Here is a 20,230-nt window from a genome sequence, read left to right as displayed (position 1 = left end):
ATGAGGGAAGGAAAAGTCTGCTAATCAACGAGTGTAGCACAGCTCTATACTGAGAAAATGCCACGAGGGACAGTATTTGAGGGTTGGGACAAGAAGTGGTATAAGAGAACTGAATGCCTATTTTCCCTAAGAAGTAAATGCATAATACCGAAAACTGAAAAGGAAAGCAAAGTAGCACGGGCATACTATTCATAAACATGCAGATAGAAGTCAGAAGAAACCAACTACACATTGAAAGAATATTAATCTCTGAACACAATCAGGGGTGGAACAATTATGATGTGTTAAGTCACTTTTTTTTTGATTCAGAATTATGTTTGGCTAAAATATATTCATAAATAATCCTGAAGACCTTATGGACAGACTTACCCAGTTTTTAGTGTACCGTGCTCTGCCTGAGGCAATTCCCAGTCTTTGGAAGAACACTTCAAAATCATTACCAGATCCTAATTTGCTAATCCTTTTAGGGGTAAAATACAGGATTATTTGAGTTAAGTTCTTCACTGAGTACAGATCAAAGGTTAACTTAACTAAACTCCATTCTTAATACAAAAAATAACAATTTTTAGATATATCACCTTAGACAAGCAGAAAAAAAAAAGAGAGAGGAAAGTCAATTCTGATCACAAATATTTACTTCCATAAGACTATTATGGACAGGAGTAACCACTGTCCTTCTGGGTTCCTGGACCCAGTTCCAACCTGGGGGAGTGTAGGGGTTTCCCACATCAACTACAAGCAAAGCTTTGGACACCAGCTGGGGTCTACAACTCAGTCTGATTCTGACACTGTCTACCCAGAGACAGCATCAGATTCCACTGAGCTTCAGGGCTCAGTTCCAGGAGACTGTCCCCTCTGTCCTTTGCGGGGTTTATGGAGGCTTCATTCTATTGTCACGATTGATTAGATCATTGGCCGCTGATGACTGACTCAACCTTGAGGCTCTCTCCACCTCAGAGGTGGAGGGCAGGGCTGAGAATTGGAGTCCTCTAGTCACTTGGCTGGTTCTCCTACCAAGGAGCCCCCGCCTTAGGTGGGGTCCAAGTCACCTCACTAACATAACAAAAGACATCTTTGTCCCTCTAGTCACTTAGGAAATTCCAAGGGTTTTAGGAGCTCTGTCAGAGAATTCAGAGGACCAGATACACACTTCTTCTTATGAATCACAGTATCACAATTGCACGTCACTTTTTTTAAAAAAAGATTTTTTTTCCTTTTTAAATTTTAGTTTTTATTGAACTGCAGTTGATTTACAGTGTTACTTTCAGGTGTACAGCAAAGGGATTCAGTTACACATATATAAATATTTGTTAACTGTATGATGTTCAGAAAAAAAATTTATAAATTGACCAGAAGACAGACCTAGAGCCACACATATATACTACTTATTCAAAAGAGAAACATAGTTTGATGGCTTACAGATTTAACCTCAAAGAACATAACAATATTTTCTAAGCAGATAGGGTAGAGGTTCCCTGGAGAAAAAGAAAGAACCAGGCCTGGCTTTCTTGACATAAGAGAAGCCATTTTTTTCATTTACACACCACTATATATAAAATATATAAACAACAAGAACCTACTGTACAGCACAGGGAGCTATATTCAGTATCTTGAAATAACCTATAATAGAAAAGAATCTGAAAAAGAACATATATATGTATAACTGAATCACTGTGCTGTATACCTGAAACTAACACAACATTGTAAATCAACTACACTTCAATTAAAAAAATAATAAAAACGTTTTAAATTTAAAAATTAAACAATTTTTAAAAATGGAAAAAGAGAAGTCATTTTTGGCCTGTGCCATTTTGTGATAAATGCTCGGCTTTGAACAGGTCTCGGTAATTAATGATCTTAAGGGGACAAGAGAATTTAGGAACACATGACTGCATCAGGCAAGAGAAGTAACAACAGCAAACACAGTAACGCAGTTGTACGGACTCCCCTTTCTGTTACAAGGGTAAGGATGAGCCCAAAGCCCATTCTTGAGCTGTTCTGCAGAATTCAAACCCCCTAGACTGCTCAACCACCAGACCAATGGGAACCGAAGGAAAGTTGACGTTGCCCTTTCCTGACTTCAATCAACCAACGCTTAAGACTCTGTCAAACTTTGCCCCAATTTTATTATGAATTTTTCGCTCAAGCCCCTCATGAACATGCACGTACCCTTAGCTCAAAACTTCCCCAGTTTTGCTGTTCTGAGAGACACTGGTTTGGGAATGATCCCCAGTGCTCTCCTTACTTGCTGCAAGTAATAAATCCTTCTTCCTCCCCGTCTTGGGCTTGGCCATGTCTTCTGGCTCGACACCCACCAAGAGGCTAACCTAGTTTTCTGGTAACAACTGTATTTGTCAACCTAAGCAGTGCTTTTTCTTTATCAGAGGTTAGAGAACTTTTAATTCAAGTTTTATTATTTATTGAAATAAAAGACCCTTTTATTTTCAACATGATCCCATACATACTGACTTTAGCAGGAAGTTTTGATTGTTTACCTGGGCCAGCCACTGAATTCAGGAGAAGGGTCTTTTTCATTCCAGCTCTCAAAGAGAGATTTGCCTTCAAAGCCTTCATCAGGACTCTGGAGCTGCACGAGTTAAAGGGGGGGAAAAAGGGGAGAAAGAGAGAGAGAATATTTATAAATCAGACATTTTAAAACCTAAATATCTATTAACCAGGGAATCAGTAGCTAAATTGTATCCAGCAAAATAAGGAATGCAATTCATACATTAGCAGTCAGTAAGAATGACAACAATGGGGGATATAGCTCAGTGGTAGAGTGTGTGCTTAGCGTGCACGAGGTCCTGGGTTCAATCTCCAGTACCTCCATTAGAAAAATAAAATAAAGTAAGATTTATATATAAAAAAAGAATTTTAATAATGAGTTGCTGACAATATGGGAAAATGCTCACGTTATTATATATAATGCAACATGCAACTATTATTTAAAAAATACATGGAGTGTAAGGAAAAAGAAGCCTACATCAAATTATTACCAAGCCATTGTGTTCACATGAATGGTCATAAGATTTATTTTTGGTCTTTTTTTTTAAATTTTCTTTTAATTTTTCTGAATTAAGGGACGCTAGTCTGAAAAGTATATTCCTCCTTCTCTTATAAAAAAAAAAAGCTGGTTAAGGAAGGTATTTTTTAAAAATATTGCTTTGTGCCAAGAAGGTTGTCAAAGTCATTAAATAATACATACCAAAACAAATGCAGTAATATTTTATTTAATTAGTTGAGTACTTATTGTAATTGTGTTAAACCATGGGGCTTTCGATACACTTACAGGTTTTACAGATGAGAAAACTAAGGGAATAAAATAGGACTACTATTGAATTCTAGATTCAGAGCATTAGATGTTATGCTAAAATATTTAGCACACTAACCTATAATTAATATTTCATGATTATTCACAGCTAAATGAACAATATGTGATATAAAACTTTATTTTATATTTAATTAAAGTCTTATGTTCTATTTTTTAACAAATTCAAAAAATATTTATAAACTACCTATGCTGTTGAAGGCTTTTCGCAGATACCAGTGATACAAAGTTTAACAAGATGCATTACACACCGTCTATTAGTGGGAACTGTAAGTGAAAACATGGACTTCAGTGTGCCAGGTTCTCTAAATACTGGGCTGTGCAAAGGTTAATGGGAACACAAATACATTATATAAGCATGAGGAGAGAGTCAGATTTTATGTTAACATCTTAACTTGTAAAATATCAATACAAAACAATAAAATAATTTCACTCAAACTATACATTTACACAAAACTTTGACACAGGAGACAGTACCACCCCATTTATTTTAAGAAATACAAATTTAGAATAATGCAGAAATATATTACTAAATTCTCAGTTTATCACCAAAATTTGAAATGCTACCAATCACCTTCCCCAAATAAATAAAACAGAATTTTAAAAAATCCAAAATTGTCAAGCAGCACAATTTCAAACCTGACCTAGAGAGTAGTGGTTTTGCATTTGGTCTGTCTCAGGGAGACACCAGTCCACCTGCTAAACAAATGTAACTGCCAGGCTTCGTCAGCATTGACCTTAAATTACAGAAATGGTGGGAATTCTCTGAAACACAACGTTTCCGATATTTAATTCTGTATACATTTCATGCGAATTGATAAAACTGCAGGTACCCAATGGCGCTCTTCAGTCATACCATGAATAGACTGTTGCCAAATTAAAACGTTCTATACCTACTGGAGAAGTTAATACATTAAATTCCATGCTTGGGAATCCAAAGCTTAATGGTATGTTTAGGTTTTATTTAAAATACCTATCTGAGGGCAATAATTGTTCTTCTCGGTAATTATATTTCAATTGGTATTTCTATTAAGATGGTGAGTCTGGACAGGAAAGTCCAGTTCAAACCAGGTAATCAGTATAACAATAAAAATCTGCCATGAAAACTCACTCGGACGAACTTTAGGACCAGAGGATTTTGGGGGCAGGAGAACTGAAGAGCTGCCTGGAGGTCCTGAAGAAATTCAGGCACCACCTCTCTGCCAGGTTCAGTATCTTGTGCTGCTGTCAGAACTACGGTAACTTCAGCTGATGGCCAGGCCCCATGGAGCTCAGCCGACTGAGCCCGTGGTGGGCAATCAGGAAGGGGGTAAATGGCCTTAGCCTCTGTCCCAGACTGATTCACCCCTGGAGTCAGCCCTTGGGGTCCTTCTACAGCCTCTTTCTCAATCGGTTGGAAACGCCAATTCTTCCTGAGTCCTGAATTAACTGGTATCGTTCTATTTAAAGAGTGAAACCAGTTTTAAAATTAAGGAGTTAAACTGCAGGACCAAGTTCCTGGTTCAGCTACCAAACAAGCTGTGTGACTTTAGTGGCTAAACGCTTTTTTCTTTTTTGAGCTGTTTTCTCATTTTCAAATGGAGATGGTAGATATAACGCTTCCCATAGGCTGCCTCAGATCAGCGTGGGGAGAACCGGGGCAGCGGGCGTGAACGGTTCATTGGATGTAATGTTCTATGGAGTAGGTATTTGCCATATGAAAAAAAAGACAAGTCATAAAATAGCACGGGCATTTAACATAGCAAAGCCACTTCAAGAACATATCATCTGTAGAACTTAGATTCTCTAAAATTCAAGGTAATGATTTTTACCTCCTTTGTTAGATTGTACACCAAGCTGTACATAAGTGGGGTGCAATCAACTCTCAGAGTGTAGTTTCCTAAAAGACAAGGAGAAGATAGGTTGTCTTCTATTTCATTCCTTTATTTTATTCTTCCACACAAAGACCCTTCCTAAGTCCTTAGCCAGGATGATCCCTTTAAAACCCAAGTCTGATCAAAACTCTGCAACTCATCACTCAATGAAAGCGATCCTCCTCCCCGACCCCCAGGTAAAGAACCTTGAATTTATCTCTGTGCCAACGTCCCCCAACTAAAGACTATGTTCCTTTAAAAAATTTAATTAAAAGAATGTCATCTTGAGTTTCCATTAAACTTTATGACCCATGACCTTATGCTGTAGGTTCGCATTTACAATCGAGATTGACATGCCAAAAGGGGGGGCGGACCTCAGTAAGCTTAATTCAAAGTGAATGAAAATTATATTTGAAAGAAAGAGTAAAGGAGCTATTCGCTGAAACCAGGGGAAAATAACATGCTGGAAAAATGTAATAGAGTAACTGCTTTTTTTATGGTTCTACTTATTTTTACAAATAATTGATATAACTACGTAATAAAGACAATGCTACAAAAATGTTAGAATACCAACTATGAATATTGATCTCATTAAGGTGTGTCATTTGCTTTTGATTCTTAAAATGATGGGGATATAATGCAGCATGTTAAACCAGGGGATGATGTGATCAGAAAAATCCAATGACTTTAAAAAATGATACATGAAAAATCAAGTTTAAAAAAAAAAGCTGGCAATAGAGAGAACATTATTCTACTTTTGAAGAATATATGTTTGGAATACTTATTCTGTGTGGCAAAGGTATTTCATCTTCATCCGTGTGTTCAAATAAGGATAATAATGACCCAAGCCAACATTCTGGGACACTTACTCTGTGCAGAGCACAGGTCTGGGAGTTTTGCGAATATTACCTTCTTCTGTGCGTACATGAGCCTCTGAGATACGTGCTCTTAGTAACTCTTTTGAAAGGTGAGAAAACTGAGACACAGAAAGTAACAGCCTGAGGTCACACTACTAGGGGGTAGCAGGGCCAAGAATAAGAGGAAGCCCTTGGCCACTAACTAAGGAAAGTTAGGAAAAGGTAACTGAAATGCACAACCTAACTTAGGGGACAAAGCAGTTCAGCCACGCGCACAAAGGAGAAAATTTAAATAACAATGCACCTCCATCAACGGCCCGATCATTGTTGACAGGGCAGATTTACTAATCAAGAAAATATTCTATTTAGCCCTACCCTTCATTCATTTGTTGCACCCATGCAAACAGTATTTATTTGAGACATTAAGAATCCAGGAGCGAAGACGTATGATCCTGCCTGTTCTAGGCTGAAGTATATAGTCTAGAAAGGGAGGCAGTTTGTAAAACAAATAATTTCTTAGTAATGGCAGAGATGAGTGCTACAAAGATATGGCTTCCAAGAAAAAATTACATTTCAGGGAAGACTTGTAAAGTAAGAATTAGGCGGAGGGTATAGCTCAAATGGTAGAGTGCATGCTTAGCATGCATGAGGTCCTGGGTCCAATCCTCAGTACCTCCACTGAAAAAGTAAGTAAACAAATGAAACTAACTACCTCCCCCTGCAAAAATAGTATATATATATATATATAAAAATATATATATAGTGTGTGTATATATATATATATATATATATATATATATATATATATATATAAAGAATTAAACAGAGTGGGTTAAACAGCAATCTGAATACAGAGAAAGCAGTTGCAATGGCTGGGAAGTTGCTCGTGTTCAAGGAACAGAAAGATGTGTAGGGCTGCAGGGCAGTGACAATGGACTGTGAGTTTCTTGGACATCAACATGCGATTGTCCCTAAGTTCAAATCTCTTGTTTATCAAAGCAAATCCATTCTACGAGGCCTGACTCCGATGTCTTCTGCATTTCTCAAGCCTTTCCTAAAGTTTCTGTCATTCTCTCCTCTGAAATCCAAGACGAATCTGCTTATAGTCTGAGTACCTGCATATATTAAAATCCTGGACTGATTTATTTTATCATCTATAGTCAGCTGTAAACTCTTGAGTCCTAGACTGTTCTTTCCTAACCTCTGATTCGTCTGAAATCCTGGGAAGTACATTGCATAGAGAGGTACTTCATAAACAGTCTTTAAAGAAAAAAAAATTTTAAGAAGAAATATTCTTGGTGAAAGATGAAATCTTGGAATTCAGCATTTTTTTCAAACTTTGTACGCATGATATTATGACGACACGGGTTAAATTTAAATCATACCTTTTTGCTACCCTGTTTTAAAATCATAGAAATCTTCAGTACCATAACTGACTTATCCATTTAATAGGTATTCACTGAATTCCTACCATGGACAAGGTTATCTGCCAGATGAAACAAATCAAAGAATTTTTCCTAAATTAGCAGCCCAGGGCTCACCACTGCTGTAAGCACAACAAACCGACAGCAGCTTCCCTCACCACATGTTAATGGACCTGCATTTCTTGTTAGGGAACAATTTATGAAAGAAACTGCTCATCTTTTCCTATGAGACCAAGGATATTCACCTTCTATAGAAGAATCAGCATTAATATAGGCCACACCACGCTCTTGAAGGAGTCTGGAATTCTCCTGCAATAAAAACAAACAAACAAACATATAGCCATAACCCCCTCTAAAAAAACGCATACCTACATTTACTGTATAGAGATTTCTGAATTATGTTGGCTCAAGTTCACCACAAATTTGACACATAAGATTTTTAGAGTCTGTTTGAAAAAAATGTCAGTTTGTAAGAAATAATGAGCAAAACATTTTTAAGGCTAAAATGATGAAGATGAGACTGTCTACATTCTTAATGTTAAGTGGAGAAGGAACTGATTTAATCACAATGACTCCTTCAATAAGGTCTCCTATATTATGGCACCACCTACTGGTCGGAATTGACCACTGCAGTTTAAAAAACTGACAAAAGTGTAAGTAAGTAGGGTTTTGTTTTGATAAACGTGGATTCTGAATCTCTAAAGCATGCAATTTTCTAAGCGTCCTGACTATAAGAAATAAAGTGGAAAACATGCAGTTCTATGTGACGAAAATAATATTAAAAGGACAAACCAAGCTCTCAAAATATTTATGCTCTTCTTGACGCCAGCATAAATCTTTGTCTACAGGAGCACTACATCCCCCTGACCCCTTCAAAGAAAGTTGAAGTTTATAGGGCTTCTCATAATTCCTGGAGGATGACAGAAGCCAAGTAAACATTTACAGCATGACTGAAAGTTAACTGAATAAATGTTAATTTTGCACTTTACAGGTCATGCTTCTATTTCACAAAACCAACAATGCATGCAGGTAAAATTACTTTCCAAAGGGCCTGGTAAATATTCTGTGGTGGGGCTTTCCTCCTTACTTTTAGCATGATTTAATTTACAGTAGGTCATTATGGTATGAGGAATACAGTACAAACTCAAGGGGTATTTAAATGTGATCAGTTTTAGGAGCTAATTTGCAAAAAACAGAAACATGACATCTTACATGATGTTCAGTTTCTAGTGAACTGAGTGACTTCCAGAAAACGAAGATTAAAATATATTGACAATTGACATTGAGTGGTTTTAAAAGTTCAAACAAAATTTAGTTCTCAAGGGACAAAAACTTTTATTACTGAGTTTTGAACGAGAATATGTTCCTATAGACTTTCTGGGGAAAAGTTGGAATATTTTCTCGCCGGATTGACTTGTTATTCTTACATCCTTGGGAATTAAATCCTAACTGCTTTGTTATCATGAAAATGTATCTTGGAGCAAATTATCAACTAACCTCTGCCCACTCAGTGGAACCAAGAAGACCAAATTCTTCTGCATCCCAGCTTGCAAACAACATTGTCCTTCTAGGCCTCCATCCTGAAATACGCACATACATATAAATGCAGGGGAAATGCGTACTATAGCCAAGACAGCGCCACACCCAACAGAAAAAGACCAGCAACAGAGCCCTTGGTCGTTTAGGAAGAGCGAATCATGATGACAACCTTTACTTACGTAATTTCCTTTTGATAGATTTTTAAAGCTGATCTGTCAATACAAAATAGCACATCTGTCTTGAAAAAGGGGAAAAGGCAGACATGGTAAAAATCTGGTGAGGTCACAAAATGTTCTAATAGGTTTGTAATGACTGACTATGCATGGGAAGCCATCTGCGGTCTGCAGGTGCTGAGACTGCAAGAAAAAAGTGCTAGACGTGGTCTGTGCTCTGAGAGCCGAAATAACTGAGAGAGAACCCTTCACAACTTCCACGCGTGCTGGCCTTCCAGGAACAACTGCTCAGTGTCAGCTGGTTGTGTGACTTCACTCCACCCTCTGCCAGAATTAATCAACAGCTGCTCCACTCCCAACACCAGGGTCGGCTGCTGCTGTGAACCGCATCATTCAGGAGGGCGGTCAGGTGGACTGCAGTTATAAACACTGACCTTGGAGTTAAAGAGAGACCTCATTTCAAGCCCTGGTTCTCACTTACTAGCAGTCCAACCGAAGGAATGTTATTCAGACTTACTGAGCTGCTTCTGCACCAGGAAGAGCAGAGTAAAGATAAAGTTCTAGCTCGATTGTTGGGAGGATTAAATGGAGTAATATTACAAATACAGCACTGAACAAGTGCTCCAAAAAGTGTAAGTTGTCATTATTTTAGTATTTCCTTTGTGCTTATTAAGAGTGTATATCCCTGGAGCTGTTGAGTCCAGTACCTCATTTTTGTCAAGTGTGTTACGAGTATTGTTCAAATTTCTTATTAATTATTATTCCTCATTATTGCATTCTTTTGGCAAACTCTGTCATTGTTGGAGTGATGCTTTATATTTGCCACAGGAAATCTTCTTGAAAAATCATGAAACTCTGACTCTTCCACACACAAGCTGTAAGTCCTTGGATGAATGACTTGATTCTGTAAACCTTGGTTAACTTATTTATAAAATGAGAGCAGAAATAACTAGGTGACTGTCTCCCTGGTTGTTATGAGTTCAAAACAGATAACACGTATGATAACACTGTTTCACTGAGAAAGCGAGTACCTTGCAAACTTAACTTATTTTTACCATCATCTTTATTGCTTAAAAAAATAGCCCCCAGACACCTTGTTCGCAGGGTCAGTAAACTAAATGGGTGTTCTGCTCTTGGTGTGTAATGATTATTTTAAACAGCAACCATTTGAACTAAATTTTATTTTTGTTTTCATATGAAGATTCTAAAATGACTGGAAGTTAACGGCGCTAACAGCATAATCCTAAATTCTGGGAGAGAAACCGAGGCTGGGGGTGAGTGAACAAGTGCAGACATCAAACTTTCGACAGAATCCTATTAAGCAAGCAGACCAGCATTTTTCTGAGTCATCTTCTATCTCCTCAGTCACTTAGTGTCCTTGACCTGAGGCATGAGGCTGGAAGAGCCCAAGGAACTTCTGCTCACATTTCACAGACCAGGATGCTTTGGCTTCTGACCTAATGCTGGTGTGTACTCTCTAGGGAAAAAACCCATCTCCATCGTCTTAGAGGCCAAGAGAAACCCCTAACAGTGTAATTCCTTTATTTCAGATTATAATTTCATATATAAATACAAATAATGTAAATATTATATATAAATGAAAAAATGAATAAACAATATAATTAACTAATATGATACAGTCACCATATTATTTACTTGAGTAACGTAGTCATTATATTATTGAAAGCGAACTTTTGCTACTGAGTTCTACAAAGTACTCCATGCAGCTAAGATGATGTACTTTGTATCATGTGGCCTCTCAGTTGACCCTGCAACACAAACCTATGAGGCAGTATTTGTCCACTCACTTTGCTGAGGACCCAAACGAGATGCAGAAAAATTGGTGTTTTTACTCTGTTTACGTTACCTTCTTTTTTCAGCTTTCCAAAACTCCTGACGATTTCATGAACAACAGCTGCCCCGCTCTGAGGGTCAATGCCGCCAAACACCCACGAGTCACGGTGACCTCCAAGGATGACATATCTGTCTAGAGAGCACCATGGCAAAATGACTTACCCTTCCGGGTCAAGAACGGAGCAAACTGCAAATGACTCAGCAGCGCCTACACACCGAGCACTCACGCCTCGAGATAGCAAGGTTCCTGAAAACTTACGTAAATACGTCACTTTGTTTTGATTTTCATGCATGAAGAAAATACGAACGTGATAAGCGAATGCATACTTCAGTGAATTACAGTAATTATAAATATATAAGTCGTGATAAGTGAGTATAAAATTATCCTTATCCACCTCGTTATATAATTCTCTATTACTCCTCTGACCTGCTTGCACTTTGTTGCCAGTATTTTCAGAGTAAGAGAACACAGCAGCCACATAACAAGTTCTCCACTTTCTCCTCCTTTTACTCAGTTTTAAAGTACAGCTCAGAGCCTCCCCCTCTGTTTCCTGTAGGGAGAGAGAACCGCCCCCCTACCCAGCTTTCAGGGCAATCTCTTCCTATCTAATAAAGCATTTACTGCACTTCAACATAGGGGGCTTCTTGTCCCTGGTCTGTGTCTTTTTAAAAATCCCTCCATCCCCAATGCCTGGCACAGAACTGGCACAAAATAGGTACTTGGTGAGATTCAACACATAGCCAGTTGTATTTGGATTAGTGCTCATTAGAAGTTTATCAGTATTCTTGATCCCTGAAAGAGAGTGCTGGCTGCTTGCGAGAAAGACATGGAATTTAATTCTATCCGTTTAGGTAAGAAATACATCACCGTATAGTTCCTAATGAACCGACACATAATGAAGTAAGATTATTTTTAGAATGTATTTATCAGCAGGTCATCTGAAACCATATAGAAATGGGGTCAATATATTTCACCAATTTCAATGTAAAATAAAACTAAAGGATTCATTAACTTTAGGTTACCTAAACTCTGTAAGAGTGTTACTTATCATTATAATGAAGATATTTCCCCATGCAAAATAGGTGGTGAACAAACCCAGAAAACTCAGATTAAACACGTGTAAACTGTCCCTCCGTGCCTTTCCTCCCTGGATCCTTTCACTGAAGCAAGATTTATCACTAAGGTCGCTCATCTGACCAACCTGGTCCCGAAGTTTACTTTCTTTTCAACATGCATCACAATGCAAAATGACTTCCTATGGATCTATTTTGTGCTTATGTGAGTTCTCTTAGGACAAAGAGTCGCTTTGCTTTGTTTACCCTCCATCCCTCCATCCCTCCTGCTCAGAGCAGTGCCTGGCACCAAAGAACTGCCCCATCGATACTTGCTGAGCAAATGATTAATTTACCTGGTTCCACTGCCCCTCTGAGTGTTCCAATCACATTGTAAATTCTTCTCACTTCATTGTTGGAATGAATATGCATCTTGATTTTTCTAATGCAAACATAAAGGATGAAGCCTAAAAATACTGGTTAACAGCTTGCCACCCACAATGTTGAAATCTGACAGCGTCTTGAAGACTTCTAAATGCACACAGGCAAGCATTACACCGGCCCCTTAGTACAACTGTTAAGGCTGTAGGTGTGTTCCCCTCTTTAGCCTGTTGCTTTGTTTCCTGCTGGTAGTAGACAGATTTTACTTTTCAGTCATTCTCCATAATTTTTTTTAAGAGCTTTCCTCCCCCTAAAGAGTTACAATAAAAATTGTCTCTTAACTGGGTAGAAAAGTTTCCAGCAAAGCCAGGTCCGACATTGTAGGGCACTTGCAGACTTCCTTCCCAGCTGTGATCTGGTGGGGCTGATCCACCCATTTTTCTGGTGAACACAAAAAGCATTATTAGCTGCAGGAAAACTTTGAAGTTATAGGTTACAACGTCAATGAACTTGCTGTCGGGAGAGCCTGCTCATAATAGCTCCTCTGCATCAGGGCAGTACAAAGTGCATAAGGTATGCCGTTTAAAGCTTGCTACACCTCTTCTGAGGGGGTTCTGCCATTAGCACCTGCGGCTTAGAGTGAGATTAGGTACCATGCCCAAAGCCAGGCAGCTGATTAGCGGGACAGTTGACATTCAAACATTTGATAAGGATGTGGACTCTGTGTGATCAGTTTCCAACAGGAAACCATGTGCAAAGGGCTCTCCAGAGCGCGCTCGGAAGAAGCCGCTCTTGTCACGCGCCTCGGGGTTTTGCATGATGTGACTCCTCCCACTGATGAAGACCTTCCCAAATCTGTGTGTGGTCACCCTTCACAAAGCACTGTCACACTCTGTTAGGGAGGGAGGAAGAGCAAAGGAAAGGATTTCATTTCAACCAGCAGCCCCTAAAAGTATCATGCTATTTACTTATGTTTCAATTCAAAAAGGAAGGAAGATTCGGGTGGACCAGCCCACACACCATACACACCACTGGCCCCAGTTCTCGCTGAGCAGCTGACTGAGAAAGAGAATATGGCCCTATTTATGGAAAGGTGGGGCTCTTGTTTCACTCCCACATACCTGCCTTTACTGTTTGAAGAGCACAGATTGACTCAGTCTTGCTTTGGGCATGGAAACCACATGTACTTTTGGTACAGAGAAGCCGAGAAAAGGAGGTGGTTCCAGACAAACTTGAGAGTGGAAAACATCAATCTATCTTTCATGGTTCTGTCTCTAGTCACAGACCCCCATGCACACTATGCTTTGCATGGAACATTTTCTGTGGTTTCTTCCTTTATTCTGCACCTGCACACAGGTGCCTGTTCCCTGCCTACCTATTGGAAGCAATGTGAATAGCTCAACCTGACCTAGAGTCTACTAGTAACACTTGCAATACTAAAACAGTAAGATTATCTGCTTATGGAAAACTGTAAACAAGATTTTTGTTTTAAAGTACTCTATCAGAGAGGTTCCTCTGTTTGCCTATCTCACTAGAGCGTCTGTGTAACAAACATAAGTTCACGTACTATATACTATTACTGTCTATAAAATATACCATGTAATATACTATATGAACTTTATGTAATATACTATACAATTTATTTGCCTATCTACAATAAAATTTCACATGAAAAGCACCAAGTAAAATGAAGGGGCATTTCACATTGCTAAATATCATAATGAATAGTCAAAACAGCAGAGGATTATGTATACGAAAAAACTGTAGGGGGCAAACGAAGAATATACATATGCTTGATTATATGTAAAATATTGGTACAATTCCATATTGGAGATTAATAACATTGATTGGCTTTGAGATGGAAATGAGCAGGAGGGTAACTTTTTCTTGTATACCCCTTTGAATTCTGAACTGTGTAAATGTATTTTCTTTTCAAAATAAAAATATGAAAAACATAAAAAGGTTTAAATTCATCAAGAAGAAGAATAGTCAATTATATATTATATTATAAGGAAGGTAATGAATAGTGCATATTCCCAGAAAATAATAAAATACAAAGCCAAGATTACAGTGTCTCCACAAGGACAAGTAAATAGATGACTGGAACAGAACACAGTATTTGCAAGTAAGAATCTGATGTAACAACAAATGAAAATCATTTATCTACGAAGAACAGAGGTTTTAGCCTGACAATAAATGTCACTGAGATAATTAATCAGGGATATAAGTTTCTCTAGGTCTTTCTTTCACTCTATAAATTTAAACAAAACCCAGGAAGATTAAAAAGTTGAATATTAAAGTTTCAAAACCTAAAAATTTCAGAAAATACTGAAAATGTCTTCGGAAGGCTGTAATAGATGGTAGATGCTCAGTAAGTGTCTGTAAGCAACAAGGAACTGAAAAACCTATATTCTGGAGCATATTAATTTTTATTTTTCCATTTGGCAAAGATTTTTTTGTCTATAAGGCTCAAGGCACTGGATTGTACTCACAAAGGAACACCAATATGTGTAAGAAATGGTCATTCCACCGAAGAGGTTATAAGTTAGTTAGAAGAAGATACATATACAGCCAACTATAAAGTAAAACAGAGCATGCCAGAAAATAGATGAAGTCCTAAAGAACAAAACAGCTTGATTGAGCTTGTGATGAGAGAGACCTTCCCAGAGGAGGTCTCTTATCTGGATTTTAAAGAATGAGTAAGATGTGGACATACGAGGATGGAGGTGAAGAGGACTCCAGTGACAGTGTGTGATGTAAAGAGACATGGAGGCAGGAAAGCCAGAGCAACTGTAAGGCACGGTGATTAAATTGGCTGGGGTATAAAATGATTAGGGAACATAACAGAGATGCCTGAAAAGCAGCGGGACTTTGCTTCTGAGACGATAGAGAAGATGCGCTTTATCCTGTTCCTCCTGCTAAGTACAGCTAGATTCTCTGACTATAAATAGATGGAAAACAAACATAAGACTCTGAAAGGTGGACAGAAGAACACGAGCCAGCTTGCGACCTCAGGGCACAAGGAATGACACAGTGGTGAGTTCCTTAGGTTTTCTGTTTTGGCTCACATATCCCACACATGGAGCTGAAGAAGCTGGCCAACCAGAAATGCCGAGTGGCACATATAGCACATTTTACCCAACAAAAGCCTTGAGTATTAATATATATTCTTCTCAAGTGCACATGGAAAATTTTTCCAAATAGATCATATATGAGGCTATAAAACAACTCCAAATAAATTTAAAAGGTTGAAATCATATAATCCTATGATTTTATTAATCATACAAACCTTTTGTTAATCCAACTACAATATAAAGAATTTAGTAATCAATAACAGAAGGAAATTTGTAAAATTTGCAAATACATGAAAATTAAACAACTGACTCCTAAATAAACCACTGGGTGAAAAAAAAAATCACAAGAGTAAACAGAAAACACTTTGAGATGGATGAAAATGAAGACACAACAAACCAAAAGTTAGGGCACGCCGCTAAAGCAGTGCTTAGAGGGAAATGTGTGACTGTCAACACCCATATTGAAAATGTAGAAAGATATCAAATCAATAAATTAATCTTCCAACTAAAAAAACTCAACAATGAAGCGCAATCTAAACTCATATCAGGTATAAAAGAGGAAATAATAAAGACTGGAACAAAAACAGTGAAATAAAGATAAGAAAAAAAATAGAGAACAATTAACAAAACCAAAAGTTGGTTCTTTGAAAAGATCAATAAAATTGACAAATCATTAGCTAGACAGACCAAGAAATGAAGGAGAGAAGAATGTTACTAAAATCAGGAACAAAAGGGGGAACATTACTACTGACTTGACAGCAATAAAAAGGATTTATAAGGGAATGCTATAAACAATTGTATATAACAAATTAACCCTGATGAAATGAGTTCTTAAAAACACACAAACTACTGAAACTGAAGAAGAAAGAGAAAATGCAAATCAGCTATAACAAGTAATCAAAACTTCTCAGGAGAGAAGCCCAGCACCAGACGGCTTCCCTGCTCAAGAATAAACACCAGTGCTCGACACCCTCTTTCAAAAAACAGAAGGAACATTTCTAAAATTCTTCTATATGACAAACATTACCCTGATACCAAAACCAGGTAACGAAATCACAGGGAAACTGAAGGTCAGTATGAATATGGACACAAAAGTCCTCAACAAAATACTAACGAACCAAACTCAACAGCATGTTGAAAGGACCAGACGCCATGGCAAGGGGGCTTTGTCCCATGACTGCAAGCCTGATACAACACAGAAAAATCAATCAGCATAACACACAATATTAACAGGCTAAAGAGAAGCCACACGATCACATTAACTGACACAAAAACCGAGCAACCACAGCATTAATAAAACATTAGAAACACTCAACATCCGTTCACAATGAAAATTATCAGAAAACTAGAAATGCTGAAAGAAAATACAAGATTAGCCTGAAATACTTTGTGATGTCAGTACGTAAGTGCTTATAAAAGGATGAGAAGTGTCTATTTTTTATGTTGCTGGTAGGACGTAAAATGATACATCTACTGGAAAAGTTTGTCAGACCCTTTTAAAGGTAAACATACTATTATCATATGAGCAGCAGTTGTGAGTCCAGAGAAATGAACGCATGTTGACATGAAAATCTGTACCCGATTATCCTCAGCGGCTTTCTTCACAGCAGCTCCAGCTAGCTGCCGTCCAACTAGTGAAACAAACTGTGGTACCAAACACAATGGTACACTCCTCAGCATTAAGAAGAAACAAACTATATACACAACAACTTGAACAAGCCTCCAGAGGATTACGCTGCGTGGGGAAAAAAAAATCCCCAAACGGTGTATACATAATCACATTTATATAACACTCTTGAAATGACAAAATTTTAGGGATGGTGAGCAGATTAGTAGTTGCGAGGGGTTCAGGTCAGAGGGTGGGGATGGAGCAGGTCAGGAGAGAAGTGGGTGTGGCTCACTGTGGAGAGGTGAGAGAACATTCCAGCAAAATCTGTCTTAAACATAGTTGTCTACTGCAGGGGAGGGTCCACCCAGGGTGTCACTGGAAAATAACCTTGTGATTCAAAGGTCCTTTCTGACTGGAAAGCATTGAGTTCCAAAGTTGTCAGCATGTCTGGGGAAGCAGGTAACTGGTTACCATGAAAAAACCTCCCTAGAAATTCAGACATCATCAAGGAGGGGGAGGTCATAGTTACTTGTGATCTAAAAGCCTGGACACCTGGGCGTCGATCACCTTTAAGACCAGGGCAGTGTGATTACCTCCGCCTCCCCCACCCCTGCTCAGGGGACAAAAGTGCATCTTAGACTAAAGGACTGGTGATGGCCCTACCAGGAGTGCTGTGGTATTCCAGCTAGATTAGCAAATAGACACTGAAGAAACAAAACCTAGAAAAACAAAACCTCTTAAGAGAGGTTGCCTTGTAAGAATTCTCTGCCTTTGCTGTGTGTTTCCGACCTGAGGGCTCTCCTTCCACTTCCTGCTACTTCACCCCCCGGGGGTAGGTTCATCTCGGAGCTCTGTGTAGGGTCATCAGCCACCAGTTTGCTTTCTTGTGGTTGTTCGCAAATTCCTGGTTTCTGCATTGAATTTTGGGGCCAAGTAGGGGTTTTTCTGATTTAGTCATTGGGAAAGCACATCATACATTCAATTGCTCAGAAACATTCAAGCAGATACATTTCAGCTCTTAGTAACTCCACTTAAACTTTGACTTGGAATATCCTGGATTAGGAGTCAGTTTTGTAGGACTCGGGGAACAGCTGACATTGTATGTGATGCTATTTCTAAGGCTCAAGGAGCCATTTTTGGAGCATGTACTTTTGCATTACATAAATTATTTATCGGATTTATAAGTAATTGGTGAAGCCTGAATCTCATCTATGCCTGTGCAGCTCCATGATTTTGTCCCGATTATAGTGACTCTATGACCTAGTATGTCTGCACATGCCAATTTGCAGGCTGTTCCTCTGAACAAGGTGAAGGAGGAAGAGGGGAAGACGGTCTATAGGAAACCATTCCTGAAGGACCTTGCAGGGCGGCCACAGCGATGGGGTGACACTCACCTCGGAAGCAGTTGAGCTGGTCCATCAGCTCAGTGATGGGCGGTGCGCGGAGTTCCGGCAGCAGAGGCCGAGGCACGTGCCGCTGTGCTGACTCACTCCTGAAAGGGGGACGATGGGTTAATCTGCCTGCTGCCCAGGACTCTTTGTTACACAGCGTTTAAGGAGAGTCAGCATCCTTCAGCTCAACCGTCTTCATCAAAATCCCTTTCTGCACGATCATGGGCTAAATTCGTGCCATTTTTGAAAATTTTAATTTATTCTTCTTGGCATGATTCCACCTCCATTTCTCACCTAATTCCTGGGAAAACCTAGTTCTTGCACTTCTATGTGTTTATGATTTTTAAATCTAACTTCAGAAATAACTGGCTTTCTAGAAACTTCTGCATTGAACTTCACAATACACACCTCCCTCAGCCACAGGAGCAAAAAATGCTAATTTCAGTTTTCAAGGATAACAGGAAATCATATTCAGCCACACATACGACATACACCCAGGCAATGTAGGGTCATGTAGTAACTGATATCGTCACTTTGTTAAATGTGCTTGATCTTTCACAGCCCTCACAGTGCCCCAGTCGGCAACAGAAGAACAGACTTCCCATTTCATTTTGTCTCCCAGTTCCTGTCAAGAGAAAAATAAAAAGCTTAAGATTAGACTTCTTTTTAAAATAGCCCACCGGTCTGTGGGCTGGGGAAGACTTCAGAAGAGTTCCAACCACCACCGCCAGAAAGCAGTCTGGGAAATCCATTTTCCTTCTCCTCCCTGAAGGAATTTCCAGCACAGCATATTGACAGAATCTAAATTCTTGAAAAATTAGCAATCTTGAGTGTGAAATAGAGTGAGAAAGAGAGAGGGGGAGAGAGAGTGAGAGGGAGAGAGAGAGGGAGAGAGGGAGGGAAAAGACAAGGGCAGTGACTCTGTTTTGCTGCTCCCCTCAGCTCTGTGTACATTGGTCTTACCTAGGTCTGGCCCCTAAAGGGTAACATGCCCCAAACTAAGGACAGCTCAGACGTAAAATATCCCCAACAGGAAGTGCAAATATACATGAGCTTTCCCCCAATGCCTCCCATTGCGCAATTGGAGACCAAAAAAACTGAACGACAGTCCGTAAGTTGTACCTTTATGCTGTTTACAGACAAGCTACAAAAGGAGAGTTTGAGACAGGAGTGTTCCCTGGGGAATCTGCATAATCACAGTTCCATAAAGCCTGCTCACCCGTGATTTGGATGGTTTGAAATTTATTTCTCATATTTCCAACTAGGGAAGACTCCCACCTTAAATGCAAGACATGAAGAAATGTAGGGCTGGTACCATCTGATGGAAGTCAAAGGTGTGAGCTTCAGATAATATATTTTCAGGCAATTGCTCCGTTCTTACCTGGAGCAGCTCCACATCTGGTTTGTAGCACATTTCCGTGAGTTCTTTATGGATTGCTCTGAGGTCTGTCCTTTTCCCAATCATTTCCTCTTGCCTTTTTCTGATCTGCAGACATGTCTCTTGGCCTTCTCTTAGAAGGCTCTCTAGGTAGTAATCTTCTTCATCCTGGAGATCTAGAGGGAGCATCTGATACGTTTTCCTGATCGTGTCTCTGTAGCGATACACGTAATACTGTTGGGAGATGGTTTAGAAAACATTTAGTTTTCTTTGATTCATGTCCGCTTCCAAGGAGCTATATTCATCCTCAATTCAT

General features: G+C 39.0%; 1 protein-coding gene across 3 annotated transcripts in view; it reads right to left on the bottom strand.

Moving 5' to 3' along the window:
• Nucleotides 1-18,594, bottom strand: part of LOC140698653 (putative N-acetylated-alpha-linked acidic dipeptidase) — a 28,636-nt gene extending 10,042 nt beyond the window's left edge. For 2 of the 3 annotated variants that reach the window (XR_012076449.1, XM_072969024.1), the window contains exons 1-9: nucleotides 17,935-18,056; nucleotides 12,805-12,903; nucleotides 12,438-12,523; nucleotides 11,042-11,161; nucleotides 8,960-9,042; nucleotides 7,708-7,771; nucleotides 5,140-5,207; nucleotides 2,496-2,587; nucleotides 370-460 (exon numbers count right to left, since the gene is read on the bottom strand). Coding sequence is in view for 2 of the 3 variants with exons in the window: in XM_072969024.1 (XP_072825125.1) it covers nucleotides 370-460; nucleotides 2,496-2,587; nucleotides 5,140-5,207; nucleotides 7,708-7,771; nucleotides 8,960-9,042; nucleotides 11,042-11,161; nucleotides 12,438-12,523; nucleotides 12,805-12,903; nucleotides 17,935-17,987 (756 nt within the window). In the remaining variant the exon portion in view is untranslated. Of the gene's footprint in view, nucleotides 1-369; nucleotides 461-2,495; nucleotides 2,588-5,139; nucleotides 5,208-7,707; nucleotides 7,772-8,959; nucleotides 9,043-11,041; nucleotides 11,162-12,437; nucleotides 12,524-12,804; nucleotides 12,904-17,934; nucleotides 18,057-18,539 lie in introns of those variants that run through there. The other variant, XM_072969025.1, reaches the window with a different exon arrangement.
• Nucleotides 18,595-20,230: the final 1,636 nt, after the last annotated feature.

Source organism: Vicugna pacos, chromosome 10 (genome assembly GCF_048564905.1).
Source record: "Vicugna pacos chromosome 10, VicPac4, whole genome shotgun sequence".
Classification (NCBI taxonomy): Eukaryota; Metazoa; Chordata; class Mammalia; order Artiodactyla; family Camelidae; genus Vicugna; species Vicugna pacos.
Note: the sequence above shows the minus strand (reverse complement) of the source record. Positions and strands in the feature narration are given on the sequence as shown.